General features: G+C 41.3%; 1 protein-coding gene across 13 annotated transcripts in view; it reads right to left on the reverse strand.

Annotated features, from left to right (window-relative positions):
- Positions 1-21,509, reverse strand: part of ATP6V0A1 (ATPase H+ transporting V0 subunit a1) — a 55,646-nt gene extending 34,137 nt beyond the window's left edge. For 7 of the 13 annotated variants that reach the window (XR_001299859.3, XR_001299858.3, XR_014821085.1 and 4 more), the window contains exons 1-7: positions 21,443-21,509; positions 19,391-19,554; positions 9,448-9,526; positions 8,145-8,242; positions 7,030-7,158; positions 1,141-1,244; positions 706-832 (exon numbers count right to left, since the gene is read on the reverse strand). Coding sequence is in view for 7 of the 13 variants with exons in the window: in XM_005668802.4 (XP_005668859.1) it covers positions 706-832; positions 1,141-1,244; positions 7,030-7,158; positions 8,145-8,242; positions 9,448-9,526; positions 19,391-19,507 (654 nt within the window). In the remaining 6 variants the exon portion in view is untranslated. The remainder of the gene's footprint in view (positions 1-705; positions 833-1,140; positions 1,245-7,029; positions 7,159-8,144; positions 8,243-9,447; positions 9,527-19,390; positions 19,555-21,442) is intronic. The other 6 variants (XR_014821087.1, XR_014821086.1, XR_014821088.1 and 3 more) reach the window with 1 other exon arrangement.
- Between the last annotated feature and the right edge of the window lie 5,666 nt (positions 21,510-27,175).

The raw sequence follows: 27,175 nt of genomic DNA on the forward strand, positions 1-27,175 counted from the left end.
CTCTAGACTTCTAAATAAGACTAATAAAAAGGTGAAGTAAATTTTTGGCAGAACATTTAATCTTCTTTGCTTGTCATCCGCGAAATCAGGACTCACCATACTAAATGTAAGTTTAGATTAAGAACTCTCTCCCACTATGTCACAAGCCAAGATGTAAAGCTGTTCCTACCTTCCAAAGCGCTGGGTGGGGAAGATCATCCTATCTTGCGTAATAGAAATCTTTAAGTTCCTAACTCTCCCAACAAGCAAGCAGACAAAAAATTTTACCAGCTAAAGTTTTATCAACTAATAAAGGTCACAGTTTAGGAATTCTCTCCTCTTTCTATACATGGCTGTTACCAAACCTGGAACCAGACATCTTGCTTTAAGCTAATTTTCATAGAAAATTTTCTTTTGGTCCCAGAAAAGTAACAGAAAATGTATAGAGTTAAAGACTGAAATAACTGGGAAAAAACATATTTCCAATCCATATAATACCTATAAGAGTAAAGCTGGGAAATGCGTACGTATACATCATGTATACATCATATGGACGCAGACAATGGAGGGAGAGGGAAAGAGCAGTTCACTAAATTCACAGATCAAAGCAAGGTAAACGTAAGGGCCCCTCTGTTGGGGAGTCAGGCTCAGGTGGCACCTGGTGCATTCCTGCTCTGAGCTCCCTTTATAAGACCTACTCCACGGGACACAATTTCCTTGTCTTACAGTCACAGGATCCTCCAGGGGGTTCTCGATTTCAGCCTGCCGCAGGAACACATTCCCCCGGCACACCCGCCAAAGCATGCGCTCAAAAGTAGGGATGCGCTCGCGGTTAATCACACCAGCCACGAAGCTGTGGGGAGAAGAGCCACATTGGGAACGATTCTATGCCATGGGAAGGGAGGAAGGTGAGAGGAGGGGGCAAAGAGGACAAACAGCAGGCTACACATTGCTGTGTCTAAAGGGCTGCCAAAGTCTGGACTCAGCAGAGGGCTGACAGAACAACTCAGGAACTGAATCCAAAGTGACTTAGGAATACCTCACACCGGGCTCAGAAGAGAGAGCATCCTGGAAGCAGGTGAACGCCTAGCCTCACTCCTCTTTTGAACAACAAAAATGAACATGACTCTACTGAGTACAGAGGGTTGAAGTGGTACTTACCCGAGTCTTAAAGGCGTGCCTCTTCCCATCTCGTTTGGCTCCAGGAGGGAGGACGACTCTTCCAACAGGTCTGGATCCGCCATCTGCTGATGATGCAATTCAGCCTGAATTCACAAATCAATTAATATCTAATGAAAATAGTTAGTGGCATGCAGGGAACGAGGAACCAGGAGATAAGTTCAGAAAATAAAGATGGAAAAAAAAAAAAAACCACCAAAAGAGAAGAGACATACCCACAAAAAGAAGACAAGAAGAATAGGGGAAGAAAACAAAGGAAAGAAACAGGGTAAAGAAAGCACAACTGCCCCAGTAAAGCATCTGGGGAAATGGTTGTAGAAATAAGGAATAAGGAAAAAAACATTAAATGATGGTGACACCTGTATAAATCTGTTACTTGGTGGAAACCATTTTTCTCATTGCTTCCCTGAATGAGCCAGGAAAGTACCAGGAAATACCTCTGCCTGAGGATAGAAGCTGAAGTGTTCCTTTTGAGCAAAAACAAGGCTGCTCTGCAGATATGTTCAACTTCAAATTTCTAGGCAGCTACAAACTAGAATTTTCCTGTGTGAGAATATGAAAGATGGAGACTCACTCTCCGAGGAAGAAAGCAAGGCGCCATCACTGACTTGAACAGGAAAAAGGGAAGACTCCAGATTTAACAACTCGGAACATGTGAACTCTCAGCCTGGTCATTGCAAAACATGCTCCAAACCTCGGGACTTAAAAAGAGTATTTCTTTCTCCAAAAGGATAAGCAGCACAATAGCTGGGCAGGCATGAGCCTCCACTGCATCCATAAAAGGATGGAAAAGTAAAAACATATCTAATGTCCTAGTTTCTAACAGGGAATCTAGGAATACTAAAACATTACATAGGTTTTACAGTTTAAGGATTCTTGAGAACATAGCTTAAGCCAACAATTTAAAGCAAGTGAAGTGAAGAGAAACAGATAATAAGCCGATACAGAGCATGTGGACTCGTTTGATGGTTTAGCTTTAAAATGATTTCCACCACGACAGTTTATACATAAAATGAAGGAGGAGCGGGTCCTTCTCAGATGGAGGTCTATCTACATTTCCTAGCCTCTCTCCACACAGTCCACTTCCTCACCTTTCTTCTCCTTAGGAAAGAGAAGCTGCTCTAAAAAATGAAGGCCAACTGACTTCTCCACTGTCTGATCTCCTTAACTTCAAAATCTATGCACTACTTGTCTGACCAAAGACTACAAGTCAGCCAGAATAATCTTCCTTTTCAAAAGAAAAACTAAACGAGAAGTCAGGAGAATTTTTCCCTATCATTTTCACTCCAAATTTCAATTTGATTCTACTCCTGTCAATACTGCTATCAACAAAAGCCACATGGGGAACTTACTTGATAAAGTCACAGGACCAGAAATGTAAAGTCAGAGGGTAAGGGGTGGGGTACAGAGAAATACTGTAGTGAGATATGGAAAATGTTAAGATTAGATAAAGGGGGCACAGGGCACCACTTGCTGTCAAATGGAAGTTTGGGGACTCTTTTTGTTTCTACTTAAATCAGCTGACTGCAAGCCACAGGCAACGTGCTTTGAGGATCCAGATGACTACTGCATTTCAATTTGCTCTTAGAATGTCCCTTGGTGAAAACCAGGGAAACTGACTACTACTCACAAGACTCCTGCCTACTTTCTTATATGGTTCACCAGACCTGGTAAGTAAACCCTAAAGATCAGACTCAGTGTAAACACATGTGCTCTAAAGGGGACAACTTATGGAACAGCAAATAGTGCTTAGCAACTAGACTATACCTAGGAATCTCTGGGAATTTAAAAATGGACAAAATTCAGTAGAATTACAATTAAATAGAAATTTGCAATAACATTCTAATTAATAATTTCAGTATTTCATACTTAAGAATCCTAAGTCTTAGAGAAGAAAATAAACTTTTTCAAATGAAATAACTGTGCCTGGTTAAAAAAAAAAAACAAACTACCATGTCCAGAACCACTAACTGAGATTGTAAAGCAATACCTAAAACCATGTCATCAAGTATAAAAATCCTAATCTGGGTTCTCTAATAAAAGTACTGCCAAGGTTTTTCTAAAATACTTGGTAGGCCCTCTGGTTTATCCCTTCCCCCAGGAAGAATACTAAAAACATGCCTTGAAAAAGGACGTAGAATTTCAGTCATTCTATTTCTATTCTCCAGTATAAGCAGCACATGCAGTTCAAGCTAAGTTAACTGCCAAGAGCAAACACTTTTATTTCTCTCTATGCTGAGAAAGAAATTACATTTCATCACCTAAGGTATTCACTCAAGCCCCAAAGGAGACGGCAGATGGGAAAGAAAAGTAAAGAAAGCAGATGGATGGAAAACTCAGAAGGAAAGGAAGGCAGGGATCTGCATGCCATTAACCATTACTTTTCCAGTCTTCTTTACGCTTTCATATGTTATGGTGCTTATGGTAAAAGATGCAGAGAAATCTCTCCAGCTCTTACAGTTCTTCATAAGCAAGAAGACTGAGAAAAGGATAATCATTAACAAGTCATTTTAAATGCTCTGGATAAGAAATGGCTAAACTGAATTTGTAATCATCATAGATCATAAAAATATTCAATATATGTTCCCTTCTCCCTTTCTACACACCTCACCAATCATAACCCCTGATCAGAAAGAGTCATTTTCTGATTTAGCCATTTTCTGCTAACTCCTTATTGTAAATTACTGGTCATATTCACCAAATTATGTTAAAAAGAGGGGCTTAAAATTGGAAGTGTTTCAGGCCATTTGCAAACATTATAATCTCAGGCATGGAAGAAAGTCTAATGAAAAGACCTACATTTCTGAGATTTGAGAGCTCCGTTTCCTTATTTTGTGCATTATGTAAAGCAATGTGCACTCACATGTGACTTGGGCCTAACTCTGTGAGGCCTTGTTTCCTATCAAGGCAGTGACACCTGAGACCACTGTTTGGCTACCGAAAGGGACCTGGCTGAGACTGTGAGCTAATGGCAAAAGCGGGCAAGACACTATGCACTAGGAGAGAAAAGGAAGAGTGGTTCATACCAGAAGACTCTTAACACTGGAATGAGAGGGACAGATGATGGAAGCAGCAGAATCTCTCAGAGCCAAAGTCATGCTCAAACATACTTCCAGAGAGTTCCCTGGTGGTCTAGTGGTTAGGATTCAGAGCTTTCACCACTGAGGCCTGGATTTAATCCCCGGTCTGAGAACTGAGAGCCCACATTAAGCTGCTGCACAACTCAGCCAAAAAAAAAAGCACTTCCAGAGATGGAAAAAAAAAAAAAAAAAAAAGATTTGGATTTGCACAAGTAGGAGAGGAAAAACAATGCAAAATGCATAGGCATGAAAGTCATAAAGACTTAGATAAACATACTGCTCAGGATTGCCATTTCCTATTTAGACCTATTAATCACAAAGAAAATTCCTAAACCCATAGCTACAATCTAAAAACCTTATATCATCTTCCCAAGCAGTTCCTCTTATTTTGTTTTTATTATTTTTAATTATAAAATTAACAGTTTAAATAATTATTTCCCTTAAGGGAGTCCATTTGTCAGCCTATTCAGAATTTTGCCCAGAACGAACTAGACTAGGAAGCCTGTCCCAATTCTTAAACTCAGCAGGTTATGAAAAAAGGAGAGGGTATAAAAGAATTAAGTTCCAAATAATGATAAAAGTAGCTGAGCTTTGATCTTGAGGCCAGATTTACTTTCGATCTATGGGCAGTAGGTTGGACATATATAGAAAAGCACACATCTGTGAGCACAGAGAGGCAGTGCTCCTGATATGACTAAGTGATATATTTCTTGAACATTGGGACCATATCTTATGTGTCACAGGAGTAGGTGCTCATCAAATGCACCAACAATTCACATTAATTCTGTGAAATAATGAATATAAATACAACAATGTTTAGGCAGTGAGTATACTGGGATTCCAGATTCTTTGTTCATCAAAGCCATTTGGCATAAGTGGCCATGCCTGCTGCAAAAGATCTGAAACACTTGGAAAGAGTTAATCACACTGTCCCACACCCTCTAATTTGATGATATCGGGGACTGGTGAAAGAAGTTACCATCAGTCTCAAACTTTCAACGCAGCGAGAAAACTCAATATTCACAGCAGCCCTCTCCTGTTAGGCAGCCAGATCCTGATTCTCAGGAGGACCTGGCTGTTAAATTCATAGGAACTTTCCCCCTTCCCCTTGCTCTAGCAGATCTTCTTAATTAGCATGGCTTCTCTGAGTCAAATCCGTAGTTACTGAGGAATGTATCATATCTTCAGCTGACTTTCTCTAGTCCTGTGGTTCTCACACCAGCATGCCTTAGAATCACCTTGCGAAAACAGACTGCTGGGCCCCACCCTCGGAGTTTCTGACTGAATAAATGTGGTATGAGGACTGAAGAGTTGCATTCGGACCTGTTCCCAGGTGAGGCTGATGTTGCTGGTTGGCAAATCTCTGCTCTAGGCTACAGAACTAGGGAGAGTTGTTTTTTCCTCAAAAGAAATTAAAACTGAAGGCATATCAGAAGCTGACTAAAATGGCCTTCTATCTTTTAAAAGCTTTGCTAATTTTTGTTGTTGTGGTTGAGCAAAGGAAATAAAGAACTTACGGAAAGGCACACTGAGCAATGACTGGGACACTCTCTTAAATGTCTGATGTTGCTAATCTGGTGGCAAAAGACACCTATAAAAAGGAGAGCTGCCCTTTTTATAAAAAGGGCATGTCCAGGCTGAGCACCAAGACTCCTCTCCCGGTTTAATTAGGAGAAGGAAGTCTTCTGAAAGCTTTGTCCCAAATCTTTTCCATGGGGTCGTCTCAGCAAGTTGTCATCTGGCAACTTGGTTATCTATATTTTATTTTATTTACTATAATTTTTTTTTAAATTTATGGCCACACCCACAGCTTATGGAGGTTCCTGGGCCAGGGACTGAATCCAAGCTGCAATTGCAATCTACACCACAGCTGTGGCAACGCCAAATCCTTTAACCAACTGCACTGGGCTGGAGTGCAAACCCTGCCTCCACAGTGAGCTGAGCCACTATAGTCAGATTCTTAACCACTGTGCCATGGTGGGAACTCCAGTTACCTACTTCTTTTTGTCTCTATCTTTTTAGGGCTACACCCACAGCATATGGAAGTTCCCAGGCTAGGAGTCTAATCGGAGTTACAGCTGCCAACCTACACCACAGCTCACAGCAACACTGGATCCTTAATCCTCTGATGGAGGCTAAGGATCGAATCTGCAACCTCATGGTTCCTAGTCGGATTTGCTTCCGCTGTGCCACAACGGGAACTCCCAGTTACCTACGTTTTAAACCCAGGAACTTATTAACATTTTTCCCTACAGGGTGATGGAATTGAGTTTATATGAAAATCTACCAATATTTCCATATGACATCAAGAGAAGCTCTTGAAAAATTAAATGCTGTCTGAAGTACCTGAAAACATGCTCAAAGGTTGACAAGCAAACATAGAGGATAAAAATTAAAATTTAATGACAAAAGGCTTAGGAGATTCAACCTTTGTTATAATTTCATGTATAACCAAATGTTTCTTATTGCTTCAACTTTAACCTTAAGCATATACTTACCTTAAAATATCATGTAAAAATTTCATCTAACTATGTTATACAACTACTTTAGAGTTCCTTTCCCCATCTTGAGATGAAAAATTGCTGAAAATGCAAAAATATACAAAACCATGGCTGGCTATGTACTTCATGAAAAATGGAACACAATCTGACATTTCTTCAACTAAAACTGGGTGCAAAAATGGCATTGCTTTCAAACTAGCAAATTAAAATAATTACTGGAATAAAAATATGGCCCACTTGTGCTGGTACAATATCAGCTGCTCAAATACTAAAAGAAACAATAGTCTGACCTCATCGAAAAACTGCTGAGTTTTGCGAAGTATAAATTTTAATTCAGTCAGTTCCAGGAAGTTTCTCTTCAGAGCTTCCTGATTTGTGTTGATTTCCTTCAGTTCATTTTCAATCTTCTCAAAATTGGCCTACAGAAAAACAAAAACAAAACAAAATAAAAAAACACCACCAAATATTAGCTCAAAGTAAGCTCAATATGTTTGCTCTGAAAGACAGATGAATTTATCCATCCCACAGAACTATCCTACCCCGACGGTTCGAAGGTATCTTTTCTATTTTGTTTTAAGCGTATAGTTGATTTACAGTGCTGTGTTCAAAGGTATCTTGTATCTACCCAGCAAGCTCAGTCAGTCCCCGTATCCTTGGGTTCCTTATCTGCAGATTCAAGCAACCATGGTTTGAAAATATTTGGGGAAAAACATTTTCCAGAAAGTTCCAAAAAGCAAGACTTGAAGCTGCCTGCCATCAGCAACTATTTGCCTTGCACTTACACTGGATTTACAGCTACTTACATAGCATTTGCATTGTTTTAGGTTTTACAAGTAATCTAGAGATGATTTTAAGTATACAGGAGGACGCGCATAGGTCTTATGCAAATACTACAGCCATTTTATATAAAGGACCTGAGCATCAGCAGATTTCGGTATGCAAGCTAAAGCCTGGAACCAACCGCCCTCAGACACTGAGGAACAACTGCACTGTGCTTTTTGCCAGGGCAATTTACTTTACGAAAATTTTTTTGCTTAAAATGGTCTTTGTCTATAGATTCCATTACACGCTTGGTTAAATTCCTCAGGAGACTTTAGATAAATAATTATTGAAAAGTCTACTGGCTATTTGTTTAGTCTATGATATTAATAAATTACTGGATAAATTAACATTAATCCAATAAGGCTTCAATAAGCCAATAAACATTTATGTAGTGGCATGTTTGAGATACCACAGCATTCTCTATACCATAAAATAGAGAATTCATTTTAATCCCATCCATAAGAAGAAACTCGCAATCAACTGACAAGGACAAAAAGAGTCATTCTGCTCTCCATCTACTCGGGAAAGCAATGTTTGCATTTAAGTAGGAAGAAACATATCTGGCCTTCTTAGAATTGTTTACCTCTAAGTCAATCATGTCCCGGGGGAAGGGCACCTCTGGGTTTTCGCCAGTGTCCATAATTGGGATATTAGCTTTCCTTATCTCTTTCTCAACAAATCCTAGAAAGACAGAATCAAAACATTTATGTCCAGCTGCACATGTATGGAATTACCAGTTTGAAGGAAAAAAAAAAAAAAAAGACTCCAAACCTGGCTAAAGAGAGCTTCATTCTAAGAAAGATACTTTTACCTAAAAGAAGCAGAACATGTAAATATTTTTTTCTCCACATTCCTCTTCCTCCTACTTCACAGTCTCTAAAGCACAGCTACTCCAAAGGAGGTTATCACCCCACTACAGTCTTCTTTCCCTCTTCTGACCTGAAAACTGGTCCTCATCCATGGCAGCTCTCCACCCTTCATGACCACCACTGCAGGATGGTTCTGGTCACAGGATTGTTGGCAGAGGAGAACTACAGAGAAGTGCGATTCAACAGAGTATTTGACACTTAGCGCACTACTCAGACAACTCCAGGCCATAAGTGTCTCATTAAATTTGAAAACAGGTCAGTTTTGAGTTAAATGAAAGAAAACAAAACAAAGCACACACATACACACACACAGAGTAAGGTCTCAAAACACCAGAAAAGTGTTTCATGTGGTAAACACAGACTTATTTTTTAGCACAAGGACTAAATTCATCTAACAGCTAGCTGAAAGCTGGCAGAGTAAAATAATGAGATCTTGGGTGTTAGAGACAGACAGACAACCTGGATTCAAACACTGATTCCACCATGACCACTTATGTTCTTGGGCAAGTCACTTAACCTCTCTGATCTTTGGTTTCTTCATTTACTAAATAAGGCAACATTCATCTTGAAGAAATGTTGTGGGGAATGAATGGAATAAAGTATAGGAGCATCCTAACTCTCAAGAGGACCTTAACCAATGTTAGATTCTTCCCTGATGAAGAGCTCAAATTAAAAGGTGGCTATGCTGACTTTTAAAGTTGACAGTGTTCTGGGTTCTACCTCTCAGAATTGTACAGTGTAGTACTGCTACAAAATCCTTACCATAAGAAAACGAACAAACAAACCCACAGTATTTTCAGCCTGCAGCCTTGTCATGTCAAAGTTTTCATTAAGGTTAGGTAGTGATCTAGCCTAAATAACACACATCTACTTATACATAAGAAATTCATCTTCACATCAGACTGTAAGGCTTTTCCTCTCTCCTTTTCCTCTGGTAGTGTTATCTTCCTTTATTAAGAGGACTCAAAGACATAGGGCTCACTAGTGGAACTTCATACAAGACCAAAATGCACATACGGAGCTTTCGATCCATTTCTTCACATCTTCTAACCTCATTCACAAATTTCCGCTGGAAAACATTCACATCTGGATTTAACTGCAAAATACGAACAGAATATCAAAAATTCAAATACATCGATTTCCTCTCCATCACAAGCAATACGTCCTTCAATGTGAAAACCTAATTTTGTGTCAATGTATGATGCAATGCTAGTAGAAATTGTTTACAGATTCATACAACCTGCTTTGGGAACAGTTATACAACAAAATGATGAAAACCCCTCCCTCACTACTGCAACATATTACTGGAATGGAGGCAAACTGGACAAAACACAGTTGTATAAAATGTTCTTTGCAGGCCAAAAGTCTCAGGGAGAATAGCCCCCTCAAAAAAAAAAATTGGGGCAGTGGACATAATAGATGCTATGGGAGTTCTCTTGTGGTGCAGCAGGTTAAGAATCTGGTATTGTCACTGCAGCAGCTTGGGTCACTGCTGTGGTGCAGGTTTGATCCCTGAGCTGGGAACTTCCACATGCTATGAGTGTCGCAAAAAATTATAATGATGATAATAATAAGACTACAAAATAGGTCATACAGCAAGTCCCAGTAAAGAACTGGTGTCATAAAATGTTCTTTGATTATAATGCAATTAAGTTAGAAACCCATATCAAAAATACAAATTAAAGAAGTTCCCCTTGTGGCTCAGTGGTTAACAAATCCAACTAAGAACTGTGAGGTTGTAGGTTCGATCCCTGGCCTTGCTCAGTGGGTTAAGGATCCAGCGTTGCTGTGAGCTGTGGTGTAGGTTGCAGATGTGGCTTGGATCCTGCATTGCTGTGGCTCTGGTGTAGGCTGGTGGCTACAGCTCCAACTAGACCCCTAGCCTGGGAACCTCCACATGCCATGGGAGCAGCCCTAGAAAAGGCAAAAAGACAAAAAAACAAAAAAACCCCAAGTTAAACAATATATTTGGAAATCTTAAAATAGGTCTAAATTCACAGCTCAAAGAAAAACAATCATAATGAAAATCTTAAAATATTTAGAATGAAATGATAATGAAAATGCTAAAGATCAAACTTCGCAGGATGCAGTTAAAGTGGTATTTAAGGGGAAATTTATAGATTTACATGCAAATAGAAAAGACTAAAAACTAATGTGCTAAGTGTTCAAATTAAAAAAGAAAAAAAGTAGAAAACAACAAAGAGCAGAAATGAAATTTCCAGAACAAAACAAAGTCCACAGAAGATACCCCAAATCAAAAGCTGATTTTTTTCTTTTATTCTTTTTTATCATTTTATTATTTTTTCTTAAAAGCTGGTTATTTGAAAATACAGGAGTTCCTGCAGTGGTTCAGTGGGTTAAGGATCTGATGTTGTCTCTGCAGCAGCTTGGATTGCTGCTGAGGCTCGAGTTAATCTCTAGCCTGGTGCAGTGGGTTAAAGATCTGGCGTTGTTTCAGCTGTGGGGTAGGTCACAGCTGTGGCTTGAATTTGATTCCTGGCTGGGAAACCTGGCCCAGGAATTTCCATACACCAAGGGTGTGGCCAAAAAAACCAAATTTTTATAAGACTAGGAGAAGGCATAAATAAGCATAAGAATTTAAAAAGTCCATCACAGGAATTACCTGGGCTATACAGCTAGGCCCGGTGTTTTTAGATGGGTATATTTTAGTTGTTAACATTTCTATCTGGGAGTTCCCGTTGTGGCACAGCATAAACGAATCCAACTAGGAACCATGAGGTTGTGGGTTCGATCCCTGGCCTCGCTCAGTGGGTTAAGGATCTGGAGTTGCCGTTGAGCTGTGGTATAGGTCGTAGATGCGGTGGCTTGGATCTGGCGTTGCTGTGGCTCTGGTGGAGGCCGGCAGCAACATCTCCGATTAGACCCCTAGCCTGGGAACCATATGCCACAGGGGTGGCCCTAAAAGGACAAAAGCCAAAAAAAAAAAAAAAAATTCTATCTGTAGAGGACTTTTTTTGGGTCACACCTACGGCATGCAGAAAGTTCCTGGGCCAGGGATAGAACCTACACCACAGCAGTGACACCACCAGATCCTTAACCTGCTGTACCACAAAAGAATGCCAGAACAGTTATAATTTAAAAAGGAAAATAACCAGTGTTGATGAGGATGTGAAGAAACTGGAACCCTCATAAAATGTTGGTAGGAATGTAAAGTGGTGTGGCTGCTGTGGAAAACAGTTTGGAGGTTCTTCCAAGTCAGAATTACCACATGACCCAGCCATTCCAGGTGCATACTCCTAGGTATATACCCAAAAGAAGTGAAAACAGTTGTACATGAATGTTTATAAAGCCACATTATTCACAACAGCCAAAAAGTGAAAGCAACTCAAATATGTTCATCCACTAATGAATAAAACAAAAGATGGTATACACATACAATGGAAAATATTCAGCCATAAAAATGAGTGAAGTAGAGATATGTGCTACAACATGGATAAATCCTGTAAACAATATGCTAAGTGAAAGAAGCAGGACACAAAAGGCAATGCATCATATGATTCCATTCATATATAATGACCAGAGTAGGGAGATCCACAGAGACAGAGGTAGATTAAGTGAAAGTGACCAAGGGCCAAGGGCTGGGGCGAGGGAAGGAGGGATGGGGAGTGACTGCTAACGGGCACAGGGTTTCTTTAGAGAGGGAGTAAATCCATGTTCTGGAATTAGATAGTGTGATGGTTGCACAAACATGTGAATACACTAAATACCACTGAACTGTATGCTGTAAAAGGGTGACTTTTTTGGTATATCTCAATTGAAAAAAACATAGGCAGTGGAATCAGACAATCCTGGATACAAATCTGTGTGCCCTGGGGTAGTTATTTTCATCTAAGATGCAGATTCCTAATCTATAAAATCAAAGTGGTAGCTTCCACTATTCAAAAGGAGGTTCTGTTTTTCAGGGTGGTTGTGATGAATGCCTGCAATAATAATGTAAAATGGTCGGTGTGGCATCCATTAAAAAAATGTAGACGTTCCCATTGTGGCTCAGCAGTCAGCGAACCCGACTAGCATCCAAGAGGATGTGGGTTCAATCCCTGGCCTCGCTCAGTGGATTAAGGATCTGGCGTTGCCGTGAGCTGTGGTGTAGGTAGCAGACGTGGCTTGGATCCCAAGTGGCTGTGGCTGTGGCTGTGGCGTAGGCCTCTGGCTACAGCTCTGATTTTACTCCTAGCCTGGGAACCTCCACACGCCGTGGGTGCAGCCCTAAAAGACAACAACAAAAAAATGTAAACAGTCATCATGATTCTAAGTGTTAGACAGTAAAGGACTGAAGAATAGATAAGAAGCATGTCAAAGAGAATGAATGAGGGGACAAATCAGCCGCAGGAGATTTTGAACAAGTTAAGCAATGAAACATGTCTTACTCAATTGTCTCTCTAAAAACTCTGGGTACTATCTTTTGTAGAGAGGATAGATAAGAACCAGTTCTTATACTGAAACCACTCATTTTAATATGCTGCATATTTTCATAGTAAGAAAAGATTTAAAAAGTACAGAAGCATGCTGCAATATGGATAAACTGTGAAAATATTACGCTAAATGAAAGAAGCCAGACAAAAAAAACCACATACTGTATGATTCCTTTCACAAGAAATGTCCAGAATAGGCACATCCACTGAAATAGCAATGAGGAGTAGTGGCTGCTAGGGGCTGGAGGTGGGGAAGGGGGTTAGGAGGAAATGAGGAGTGACAGTTAATGGGTACAGGGCTTCTTGTTGGGGTAATAATAAAAACATTCTAAAATGTATTGCGGTGATGGTTGTACAACTCTGTGAATATGTTAAAAATCATTGAATTCTACACTTTAAATGGACAAATTGTATGGTATATGAATTATATCTCAGTAGCGCTGTTAAAAAATTAGTAGGGGAGTTCTTTGGCGGCCTAGTGGTTAAGGAATCAGCAGTTGCCACTGGAGTGGCTCCAGTTACTACTGTGGCTCAAGTTTGAGTCCTGGCTTGGGAACTTTTGTACGCTGTGGGCACAGCCAAAAAAAATTTAGTAGGAAAAAATATGGATATGTAACTCACCAAATGAACAGATTAAAGGAGAAAAAACATGGTAACCTCAATATATAGGAGAAAGCATTCCATAAAATTCTAGTCATTTGTGACAATAACTTCAGCAAGTCATAACTTGAAAGGAATCTATATAATATAATAGAATTTTCAAAAAACTTAAGAATAAACATCTTATTTAAATTATAAAAACTGTGGAGTTCCCACTATGATACAGTGGATTAAGAATCCAACCGCAGCAGTTCAGGTAGCTGTGGAGGTACAGGTTTGATCCCTGGCCTGGCACAGTGGGTTAAAGGATCTGGCACTGGGAGTTCCCATTGTGGCTCAGTGGTTAACAAATCTGACTAGGAACCATGAGGTTGTGGGTTTGATCCCTGGCCTTATTCCGTGGGTTAAGGATCCAGCATTAGCTGTGGTGTAGGTCGCAGACGAGGCTCGGATCTGGCATTGCTGTGGCTGTGGCATAGGCCAGAGGCTACAGCTCCAATTAGACCCCTAGCCTGGGAACCTCCATACACCACTGGTGCAGCCCTAGAAAAGACAAAAAGACAAAAAATAAAAATAAATAAAGGATTTGGCATTGTTGCAGCTGTGGCTCAGATTCAGTCCCTGCCCTGGGAATTTCCATATGCTGCAGGTGTGGCCATTAAAAAAAAAAATTATAAAAAAATTCCCTTAAAGTCAGAAGCAAGATAGACACACTATGAAACAGATACATAGTATTTTGCTCTACTTCCTTATTAACAAAAACGCCAATTTTGTTCAGGGCAGTAGCTGCTCAGTTGAAAAATCACATTTCCCAGACTCCCTCGCAGCTGTAGTATGCCATAATTTTGACCAGTGATAAATTTTAGCAAAGTCTGCTGCGGATTTCTGGCAATGTTTTTTTTCTCCATATGTAAATACTTCCCCTTTCTCCTTGCACTTCCTTCTTCCTGCCTAGACTGATTGAAATGCTAGGAGCTGCAGTGGTCATCTGTAAGGACAAAAGCCAAATGTTTAAGGATGGCCAAACAGAAACACAAAATGATCTTAGGACACTGATAATAGCATGAAGCTGGGCTTCATGTTACGTGGGAAAAAGTACACCCTGACCATTCGGGTTTTCAGTTACATACAGCTAAACACAATCCTAACCAGTATTCGCTTGCTCTTACTCTTCAACAACATGTTACTGAAGGTCCAGATGTGTATGATAAAGAAAGAGAAAGAAAAGGAAAAGGATTCGAAAGAAAGAAGCAGCTCACACTCTGATAGTGCAGTAAAAAAGATTATATTAAATGTAGCAAAATGTAAACAACTAGTGAATCTACATCAGAGTATTCAGACTTGAAATTTTTCAATATAAAAATTTAGAAAAAAGAAAATATGGATAAGCAAAAAAGAAAAATAAACTTTATATATGACAAAACATACCATAAACAGGGAAAAGACAAGCCACAGCCTGGAAGAAGTTATTAGTAAAGGATTGGAAAACGAGTAGCTTCCAGAGTACTTGAAGAACTTTCAAAAAAAATCCTGTAAGTCAATAAGTAGAAGACAAGCAAACCCAATTAAAAAAACAGGCAGATAATATGGAAAAGCATTCATGGAAAATGAAACCCATTATGTTCAAAAACAAACAAAAAGATATTAAATGCAATCTAGAAAATGTAAATTAAAGCAACCAGATATCACTTCACAACTGTCAGAGTGGCAAATTCTTTCTGTCTGAGCAGAGAGGCGCTGACTCGATCGTGGAACAACAAGAACTCCCAACCAGTGATGGGAACATGAACAGGTACATCTACTGTGAAGTTTACTCTGACATTTGTTTATTTGTTTTGGCGGTACCTCTGGCGTGTGGAAGTTCCCGGACCAGGGATCAAACCTGAGCCACAGCAGTGACCAGAGCTGCTGCAGCAGCACCCCCAGATCCTTAACCTGCTGAACCACAGGGAAACGCCTATTATGGTATCTAACATTAGGGACGCACACAATGCTCAGCAATGCCCCTCCTGGTTATAATTCCTAGAGCAGTAGTGGGTCCTTGAGATCAATACCATTGTCACATGACACTAAGACATCATTCGCCTTTTTCATTCTCTCTGATGAGTGTTCAGTGAAGCTTTCCAGACTCACAGCAGACTGATTGCAGAAGCAAATACAGCTGTCTTCTGTTATTTCAGACACGAAAAGATTTTCAAAAGTGTAAAAGCAGTACGACTCTTCTACAATTTTTTTTGTTGTTTTGGAAAATTTAATCATTTTCCATAAAAATATTATGATAAAATTAGTGGGTTTATTATAATTTAAAATGATTTAATAAGTGAATGCTATAAACATTTCTCAGTTTTAATTTCTAGTATAATAATATCAATGACTGTGTCTCATATAGAAGCCCTCTGGGGTCCTCAATAATTTTTTAAGTATGTAAAAAAATCCTTAGACCAAAAAGTTTGACAACCATGGTCCTGGAGAAACTATCACACAGGTATACTACAAGACATATATATGAATCTTCATTGTAACAGGGCAAAGAATTGCAATCAACCAAAATATTCATCAGAAGAAAAAAAAATGATCAACAATATATCTTTATAATAATTAGATAGAAATTTAAATAACTTAGCTCTACCTAATATACAGACACACAAAATTATACTATATATTATTATTTAGTGATATATACATACACAGCAAAAGTGAAAAAAAAAAACAAAACCCACACGCATGAGGAGGATAAAAGCAAAAATCACTGGAGAGATTACTTTTGGGGCAGGGGTGAGAAATGGAGGGCACAGAAGGAGAACACATAGGAGCTTTCTTTTTTTTTTTTTTTTTTTTTTGCTTTTTAGGGCCACACCTGCTGTATATGGAGGTTCCCAGGCTAGGGGTCAAATAGGAGCTACAGCTGCTGGCCTACACCACAGCCACAGCAACTCAGAATCTGAGCCGTGTCTGAGACTTGCACCACAGTTCATTATAACGCTGGATCCTTAACCCACTGGGCGAGGCCAGGGATCAAACCCGAAACCTCATGGTTCCTAGTCAGATTCGTTTCTGCTGTCCACAACAGGAACTCCAGGAGCTTTCAATTACAGGTGGAATATTTCTTTTAGATAGTAAAAGTACAGTTACAGACATACCTCATTTAGCAGGATAACACATTATCCTGCTTGGCAGATACTGCATTTTCTTTTTCTTTAGAAATTGAAGGTTTGTGGCAACCCTGCATTGAGCGAGTCTAACAGTGCCATTTTCACCAACAGCATTTGCTCACTTTGTGTCTCTGTGTCACATTTTGGTAGTTCTCACAGTATTTCAAACTTTTTTTTTTTTTTTTTTTTTTTTAGGGCTGCACCCGTGCAGCATATGGAAGTTCCCAGGCTAGGGGTCAAATCAGAGCTGCAGATGACAGCCTACACTACAGCCACAGCAATGCCAGATCCAAGCTGTATCTGGGACCTATACCACAGTTCACAGCAACATTGGATCCTTAACCCACTGAGCCAGGCCAGGGATCGAATCTGCATCTTCATAGATTCTAGTCGGGTTTGTTACCACAACAGGTAACGAACGGTGCCACAACGGACACTCTTCAAACTTTTCCATGATTATATTTGTTATGGTAACCAGTGATAGCTCTCTCTCTTTTTTTTTTTTTTTTTTTTTTGTCTTTTTGCCATCTCTTGGGCCGCTCCCGTGGCATATGGAGGTTCCCAGGCTAGGGGTCGAATCGGAGCTGTAGCCACAGGCCTACACCAGAGCCACAGCAATGCGGGATCCGAGCTTTGTCTGCGACCTACACCACAGCTCAAGGCAATGCCGGATTGTTAACCCACTGAGTAAGGGCAGGGACCGAACCCGCAACCTCATGGTTCCTAGTCGGATTCGTTAACCACTGTGCCACGACGGGAACTCCAACCAGTGATCTCTTGATCGCAAAAAGACTACGACTCTCTGAAGGCTCAGATGATGGTTAGCAGTTTTTAGCAGCAAAGTATTTTTAAATTAACATATATTCATTTTTTTAGACATAATGCTATTGCACACCTGAGATTACAGTATAGTCTATAGTCTACAGTATAGCGGAAACATAACTTTTATATGCATTGAGAAACCAAAAAATTCGCATGACTTGCTTTTTTGAGAATTTTTTTTTTTTTTTTGCTGTTTAGGGCCATACCCTTGGCATATGGAGGTTCCCAGGCTATGGGTCAAATAGGAACTACAGCTGCTGGCCTACACCACAGCCACAGCAACATCAGATCCAAGCTGCATCTGCGACCTGCACTGCAGTTCACGGCAATGCTGGATCCCTAACCCACTGAGCAAGACCAGGGATCGAACCCACAACCTCATGGTTCCTAGTCGGATTCGTTTCCACTTCACCACAACGGGAACTCCAGAGGCATTCATTTTATTTCAGTGGTCTGGAACTACAATAAATATTAATTGTATTACTCCCTACAATTTTTTGTGTGATTGAAATATATCAAAGGAAAAGTTAAGAACACTGAATAGACACAATGGGTGTTAGGAAGGGAGATGATGGCACCAGATGAAAGATTGCAAATTAAGGGTGACTTAAGTTCGATTTAGGCTTCAAGTCTAGAAAACCAGAATAGTGATGGATTTTTAGCTCATGTTTAAAAAATTAGATGAAGAAATAGTTTGTTAAAAGGTAAAATGTTGGGATTTAGATAGACCAAGCTTGAGAAGCAGACATGACAAAAATCTTAGAGAGTTGTAAACTCAGGGGTGGTGTTTGGGAGGTGAGGACCAGAGACAAAGATTTGGGATGCAGTGAATAAAGATAGATTTGAGAACAGATGAGAGCTCACACATACACGTGACAGGGAAATACAGGTATGGAGAGACTAATCCAGAGAGAGCAAAGAAAAGAGTTTGGGGAATACTGTCACCGAGAGTAGGGGTGAGGAAGATAAAAGAGAGGTTAGTGGAAGATAAAGAGTTCTAAAAAAGGTAAGAAAAGGAATCAGAGAGGTGATATGAAAAAAATTCAGAGAATAAGGAATAAGATGACATCACTGAACTAGCGCAATTTCAGCTCAGACTGAGAAGTTCCTGAAAGCTTGCCAAGTCCAGGAAGCCAAAATTGATTAATTCCATCCTTTTCTGACCACTTCACTTTCATCCATCCATCCATTCCAACAAACAGTGATTATTTTGTATGAGGGCACTAAGGATATAATAATGAATGTCTCTGTCTTGGTGCTTAGACCATAGTTGAGGAGAGATTCTTTAATCAGCCATGCACACCAATGAGTATAAAATCATGACTACGATGAATGCTATAAATGAGATGTACATGGAGCTTTGACATTGTGTAAATAGGGAATTGTTAACTGCCCCTGCCTTTCAGCAGCATATATTGTGTCTTCCTGATCAGACTGTAAACCCCACAGAGTGTACTTTTTATACTCTTAAGACTGTCCATTTTCTTTTGATATCTCCTCCAAGGACCCAGCACAATGCTTTAAAATAATGGGTATTCAGTGTATGCTTACTTATAACTATACAGCAGTAACTGAATGCTTCAGATTTGTAATAAATATGTCCTATTTTATGGAAGAGCTATGACAATTTTTTTAAAATACCCTGTTATGGGTGTTAAGGAGCCCAAAAGCAAAGTGCAAGTCTTGAATAGGCTAGTTTGGTGTCCTCCACCGGCATCCCGAGTAATCACCTAGAGAATGCTTAGGATTATTCTCACGAGGGGTAGCTAGAAAAAGTACCGAAGGGTTGGCACAAAACATTCTCTCCTCTACAAACACAACTTGAAGTGTATACACTTCCAATAGTGAGCCAACACCATGTTATTTTTGCATGAAAAGCAAAACATTCATCATAAGGCCATGACAAGAAAAACAGTTTGGCAGTAATCAAGAAGCAGCCCCACAACTACTTACATCACGAAACTGAACCTTTCCGAGTTCTCCTAATTCACTGACACAACAATAAGCAGCTTCTGACTGGAGAAAAAGCTGGGCCAGCGTCATCTCCTCACTCCGGAAAAGCTCCCCCATGGCAGCAGAAAGGGTGGGTCAACTGAGTACCTGGATTTCTCTCCAAACTAAGGCAAAAAGAGAAAATTAAATGACCTTGGGATTACCAGAGAACTGAGAGCAAACAACACCCCAGAAAGCCTCTTCCATTTTGCATTTCATTTCTTTCACTGCATGGTGACAGATCTTTCTTTAACAACTGTTTTGACATCCTCCTTACAAAGACAGAATGGAGGAATTCCAAAGGCTGATACGGAATCCTCTCCCGAGCCTGACAGTCACTTCCTTTGCAGTCAATGTCAGGATCAAATGACAATAATTTGGGACATCTCAAAACAGAAGCATGTATACAGATTAAAAACAGGAACTGGGAATCTGAAACAGATCTTTAAATACCTTGGACACAATATTATGAGAGTCACACTTTTTTTGTTTTGTTTTTTGCTTGTGTCAGGAAACAGACGAGTCCTGGGTTATCCTCTTAAAAAGGATGTCTCCGTTGCAACTAGTTTTCTACCCTTTTTGATTAGTTTCTAATAGCCAAAGTCCCAACATTGCCCTAAAGATATTAACTTAAAGGGTTTAACTTTCCAAACTCCTCAGAAGACACCGTTTTCTCCCCAAAGAATCTAAACACATAAGCATTAAAAAAAAAAAAAAAAAAAAAGGCACAAAAAACAGGTTGCACATTAAACTCAATTTCAAGTCAAGCATGTCAGGAACACTTGGTAATGACAAAGCAATTTTATCAAGCACAGAATAAGCTTTTGACCTCCGCAGCTTTCTGTTTCTTATCCCCACCTTCAAGATTAACTACATTCTTCCATCTGTTAAAGCCTCTCAGGCATGAGCCAATAAAGGTTTCCTTTGGGGGCGGTCTTAACCATTACCCGGTAAGAAAGACAATTGGCGCTATCAGTGGTCCTGAAACTGCAATTATTTATTCTTAACCAGCTATTGTAAGGCACAGCCCTTACCAAAACCCACACAATGTATTTTTAGTATCATGAGAGCATCCCTAATGATAGGTGAAAGTGGCATCAAAAGAAGAGTTATTCTTCTGGAAGCCTGGGAGACATTTTGAGAAATCTGAATGAAAAAACCTTTGTGCATTTGATGATATTCAAGGCAGCAAAACAACACATTCACATAGAAGCAAGAATTTCTCAAGAGATTATGTAGCTTGACTTTAATTAAGATTGCCTACACCTGAATCATCCAAAACAGCTGTTACCAGTCCCCTACACCCCCCTCAGCAAGAGTAGATCCTACAACCTCTAAACATATAAAATTATGCCTCATCAGCATAATTCAGAGGCTGTCAAAGAGTCGCCCGTTTCTGTTCTTTAAAGATTACAGGTCTCCCGAGAACATCTCTATTCCACTGGAGCCAAAAAGAAAAACTAAAAAGGCCAAAGCGATCCGTGGGCTGGGGGCGGGGGGTGTCTCAAAACAAAATATGAAGAAACTGTCATATCCTGCACAAGATAAATCCAAATAAATAAAGAGCTCCCGCGCCCAGCCTCACTACAAGTCTTACAGTCCTCGCCACCTAAGGAGGTATTTAAATTCACCTGCCTCATTTCCTGTCCACCCAGTGAGAAAGCAGGAATTCTCTGAGCGCAGGCACACCTATCTCCTGGAGTGGGGAATAAAAGGCTCCTCAAATTGGAAGCCCTTTTAATAAGCCCCCCAAATTCTTCTGCCTACCCAATAACCTTCAGTTCCCTCTTCTTCCACTTAAATGGGGGACGGGACCAGGGACTCCAAAAGGGAGTGAACCTCCAGTTCCTCTGCCCACAGGAGGGGTGCCCGAAGAGAGGTGAACCCCTATTTTCTCTCAGAGACCTGAGGTCTCTGCTAATTCCTTTGACAAGTGAGGGAGGCCGTTAGAAGGATTTGCTGTGCCCCTCGGAGGCCGCACCCTGCTGCCCTGTATCTACAGCCCCGGCTCACCTCCAGCCGCGGGCCGGGCCGCAGCCAAAGCAGCCGCCGAAGACCAAACCCGCAGCCGCCGAAGACCAAACCCGCAGCCTCCGCAGCTCAGAGCAGCAGAACCTTGACGTGCGTGCGTCTGTAAAGCCCCGCCCCCGCGCAGCCGCCGGCCTCCGCCCCCACGGTGACCTCATTGCCGTTGGCCAATGGGGTGCGGCCTCGGCCGCCTGCCGCATTGCGGAGTCGCGGAGCGCGGGCGAGACCCGGTGTGCTGACGCCATCTTGTATCCCGCAGTCGCGTCTGCTGGCCCGGGAAGGGCGGGTGTGTGGGGTCAGCGCCGTATGTGCTTGAGGCCTTACGTTCTTGAGCCCTTCAGAATCTCTTTTCCCTAACACATATCCTTGAGGTCAGCCTGCCCGGTTTATTTTCATACAGAAGGACTTAATTAATTACTTCACAATTTTTTCCTTCTCTAGGGAATTAGCATAAAAGGGAGAAATCTTTAGAAAAGAGAGCTCGAGAGGAGCTTTAAAGGGCTTCCAACCAATTTCCTCTATTCGCACACACCCGTTTCCCTTATTCTATGAAGGGCATGCGCGCGCGCGCACACACACACACACACACACACACACACACACAAACACACGTCTTATTCTAAGGAGGAGAAAATTTGAGGCCTAGATTGGGGAGCGGCTTGCTAAAGGTGCTAGGTCCTGTAGTCCAGCCTTGAACAGGGGCTCATGTAAATATGAGAAAACCCTCTTTATTTTTTTTCTTTTCTTTGTTTTTCAGGGCTGCACGTTCCCAGGGTAGGGGTCCAATCGGAGCTGTAGCTGCCAGCATACACCACAGCTCACAGCAATGCTGGATCCTTAACCCACTGAGCCAGGCTGGGGATCCAGCCCGCATCCTCATGAATACTAGTTGGGTTGCTAATGCTGAGCCACAATGGGAACTCTAGGAAAACTCTTTAGAAAGGTATTTGGTGCTGTGGCTCTGGTGTCAGCTGGCAGCTACAGCTCCGATTCGACCCATAGCCTGGGAACCTCCATATGTCGCGAGAGCGGCCCAGGAAATGGCAAAAAGACAAACAAAAAACAAAACAGTATTTGGTTCAGTCTTTCCAGCAACTGTCCAGGGTCTTTCTCCCATTAACAGTGGTCCCTTTTTGGAGTTCCGGTCCTGGCACGTATCCAGATAGTGGAAATGTATCTAGGAACCATGAGGTTTCAGGCTCGATTCCTGGCCTCGCTCAGTGGGTTAAGGATCTGGCTTTGCTGTGAGCTGTGGTGTAGGTCGCAGAGGCGGGTCATATCCTGCGTGGCTGTGGCTGTGGCTGTGGCTGACAGCTGTAGCTCGGATTGGACTCCTAGCCTAGGAACTCCATATGCTGCGGGTGCGGTCCTTTAAAAAAAAAGCAAAAAAACAGCGATCCCTTATTAGACCATATATTATGAATGTAAAATTTGTGGATGCCCATGCACCCATTTGTAAAATTTGTAGAAGAATAACTTAAGTTTTTAAAAACTTGTAAGTGAGGCTTACCTATTATTTATTACTTAGGCATGTCTTGACCTTCTTTTAAGGTGGAGTAGGGATCGTAGATCGTTTATCATAACCAGAACTGTGTCAGGAAAAACTTGGAAAACCAGTTATTCATACTTCGTGGGTGGTGGAACCCTACTGAGATTCAGATGTAGTGAAGGAGATAAGGCTACCTGGCAAAACATATCAATCTTGCTTTACCAGCCTCATGAAATAAGGGGTGGGGGAGAGGATGTTTTATTTGCATTTTGTATCTCACATCGTGAATGAAGATAAAATGACTTCATTTTGATTTAGTTGAGAAGTAGCACCTTGGAGAGCCCCAGACCCTCCCTTTCCCTCTGTGCTTAAATGCTCCCTAGTTCTCTCAACTTCCCCCCTCCCCCCTCAAGGTAGATAGGGACCCACATTTGAAAGCCTGCCAAGTTTTCAAAAACAGTTACACAATGACTGTCATTTCCTTCCTTTGAATCTTAAAAAAAATTTTGTTTAACCTCAGGGTCAGCTGTTTGCTAACCACAAGTTTTCATACTGATACCTTTATTATGACCTTTTATCTGGACTAATCTCAGTTCCCTTGAATTCTCTCTCTCTCTCTCTCTTTTTTTTTTTTTTTTTTTTTTGGTCTTTTTGCCTTTTCTAGGGCCCACACCTGCAGCACATGGAGGGTCCCAGGATAGGGGTCCAGTTGGAGCTGCAGCCACCAGCCTGAGCCAGAGCCACAGCAATGCCAGATCCGAGCCGCATCTGCGACCTACACCACAGCCCATGGCAACGCCGGATCCTCTACCCACTGAGCAAGGCCAGGGATCGAACCCTCGACCTCATGGTTCCCAGTCGAATTCATTAACCACTGAGCCACAACAGGAACTCCCCGAACTCTCTTTTTTTCATGGCTTCCTTGAAAGTATATTCTCCTTTTCTGTCTCTTTTCATCTCCTGCCATCAATCTTTCTCCAGTGTTCTATTTCTTTTCCTTCCATGCTCTCTTTCTTGGCAGTCTTGCCTATTGTCAGTCTCATATGTCTGTGTGTAGGACTCATACCTATTTTTCCATCCACTTCCTTTCTCCAAGACTCAAGACAGAATTTCAAACGCCTAAATAATGCCATTCGGGGAGTTCCTGTTGTGGCTCAGTGGTTAACGAATCATGAGTTTTCGGGTACGATCGCTGGCCTTGCTCAGTGGCTTAAGGATCCGGCATTGCCATGAGCTGTGGTGTAGGTTGCAGACGTGGCTCGGATCCTGTGTTGCTGCGGCTCTGGTGTAGGCCGGTGGCTACAGCTCCAATTAGACCCCTATCCTGGGAAACTCCATATGCTGTGGGTGCAGCCCCAAAAAGACAAAAAAAAAAAAAAAAAAGGATGGAGGGGTGTGTTCCCTGGTGGTGCTTACGGATCCTGCATGGTCATTGCTGTGGCTAGGCTTCAACTGCTATCCTGGAAACTTCTGCATGCCATGGATGCAGGAAAAAAAAAAAAAAAATCTGTTAGCCATCATTATTACTGTCGAGATACAAAATACTATGTAATCGACCTGAGGATGTTATAAAAAGGTTATATTGAGGAGGTAATGTGAATTTTGAAGATTTAGAGCTCTCACTGAATAAAAACTGTCTCTTCCTCTGAGACCCTTAATCCTGCTAATGACATTATTGTTTTCCTAGTTACCCAGGCTCCAAGCTTAAGTCATCTTTAATTCCATTATTTCCCTCACATTCCAAATTTAGTCAGCTACTATGTTGTACTCATTGTATGTTCTGCATTTATTTCTTGCCTCTACCCCTTTATCCTTTTTATTTTCATTGATAACCTAGTACAGATCCATATTCCTCTGTTAGAGAAATAAAACAGTAGCCTATGGGAGGCAGCGTGGTGTAGTATAATAGAAGACCACAAGCTTTTGTACCATCCCGAACTAGGCCTGAATCTCAGTTCCTTCATTTATTCCGTCTGATATCAATGTAAGAGGAATATAGCTCTAACACTTACAAGGTGTGTGAACTTGAGCAAGTTAGTTCACCTCTTTGAGCTTCATGTTTCTCACTGGAACTCTCAAGGGTACTGTATCTCTTTTTTAAAACACAGTACTTTTTTTTTTTTAGGGCCACTCCTGCAGCATATGGAAGTTCCTGAACTAGGGGTCAAATCGGAGCTGCAGCTGCAGGCCTACACCACAGCCCCAGCAATGTGGGATCCGAGCTGCATCTGTGACCCACACTGCAGCTTGTGGCAACATCAGATCTTTAACCCACTGAGTGAGGTCTGGGATTGAACCCACATCCCCACAGACACTAGGTCGGGTTCTTAACCCGCTGAGCCATGATGGGAACTCATAGTACTTTTTTTTTTTTTTTTGCCCCACTCACAGCATACAGAAGTTCCCAGGCCAGGGTTCGAACCCATGCTACAGCAGTATTCAAAGCCACAGCAATGACGCCAGACCCTTAACCTGCTGGGCCACTGGGGAACTCGAAAACACAGTACTTCCCACCTGACTTTCCCCCCATAGCACTGAGCCTAGTCATTCAATAGCAAGTATTATTTCTTGAATGAATGGGTAACTGGGCAGATGACCCTGAAAGAAATGGGGTCTTCCTAATGGATATCTACTATCAACGAAAAACAGAGGTAATTCCCATGTGGCTCAGCAGGTTAAGAGCCTGACTAGTATCCATGAAGATGCAGGTTTGATCCCTGGCCTCTCTCAGTGGGTTAAGGATCTGGCGTTGCCATGAGCTGTGGCGTAGGTTGCAGATGTGGCTCGGATCCCACATTGCCTTGGCTGTGGCCTAGGCTGTCAGCTGCAGCTCTGATTCGACCCCTAGCCTGGGAACTTCCACATGCCACAGGAGTGGCCCTAAAAAGAAACAAACGAACAAAAGAACAGAGATGTCAGACCAAAAGGAATATGATCACATCTTGCTTTTTCCCTGTCCCTCTTGTTTTATGGACTTCATTATCTTTGAGGATGTGAGCTCATGACAGATGCTGTCTTCCGGTAATAGAGATATGAGGTACAGCTGGGAAGGGTTCAGGGCAGAAGCTAGAATCAGAAAAAGTGTATGGAATCCGTGAAAACTTGCAGTGTCATCAAGTTCAGAACAATAACAGTGCTGATGTTTGTATTCCGTTTATAGTTCTCAAAGTTATTCTACATTTGAGCATTCCTTTGAGGAAAATGTTCTTTAAGTTCAATGATGAGCACTTTAACAAATAGTTTCAGTCATCAAAAATCCATCATTCTTTCAGCAAACATCTATTAAGTGCATGCTTTATACCAGGCACAATGCTAAAAACTGGAAATGCAAAGAGGAGTAAGGAGCTCACAGTCTATCAGGGAGACAAACAACTATGATATAACATACATGATATGACAGCAATTGAAGTGGCTCATGGCCACTAATGCAGTTCTAAGTGTCTAAACTGAGCTACCTCTTAGCATTTGTGGAAATGTCTAAACAATAGTTACAAAAATCAATTCTGCTACCAAGATAAAGGAGAGAACAGAGGCAGTGATCTAACCAAGTCTCAAAAAGTTACAAAGGTTACAGAGTTCCCGCTGTGGTGCGTCAGGATCAGTGGTGTCTCTGCAGCACCAGGACAAAGGTTTAGATCTGATCCCTGGCCTGGGAATTCCATATGCCTCGGGATGGCCAAAAAAGGTTGTAAGAATTTGTTACTATAGTGGAATGACTAAAATAAATGTTTTTTTTTTTTTCCTTCCTCTTTCTTTTTTTGGCTGTACCCGTGGCATGCAGAAATTCTCAGGCTGAGGATAGAACCCCAGCCACAGTAGTGACAACGCCAGGTCCTTAACTACTAGCAAACCAGGGAATTTCTTCCTTTTTCTTTCTTTCTTTTTAAAAATTTTTTAAAAGTTTTATTTTTTTTTTTCCATTACAGAATTTTTTTTGGTCTTTTTTTTTTTCTTAGGGCTGCACCCACAGCATATGGAGTTTCCCAGGCTAGGGGTCAAATGTGAGCTACAACTGCCGGCCACAGCCACAGCAACGCCAGATCCGAGCCGCATCTGCGACCTACACCATGGCTTATGGCAACACTGGATTCTTAACCCACTGAGCGAGGCCAGGGATCGAACCCACAACCTCATGGTTCCTAGTCGGATTTGTTTCCGATGCACCACAATGGGAACTCTTTTTTTTTTTTAACTTCAATGATTTTCATTTTTTCCATCATAGTTGGTTT

The sequence above is a fragment of the Sus scrofa genome, chromosome 12 (assembly GCF_054392235.1).
Source record: "Sus scrofa isolate SSC_HxYL_T2T_F1_AM1 chromosome 12, Sscrofa_HxYL_maternal_Yorkshire_Landrace_v2.0, whole genome shotgun sequence".
NCBI lineage: Eukaryota > Metazoa > Chordata > Mammalia > Artiodactyla > Suidae > Sus > Sus scrofa.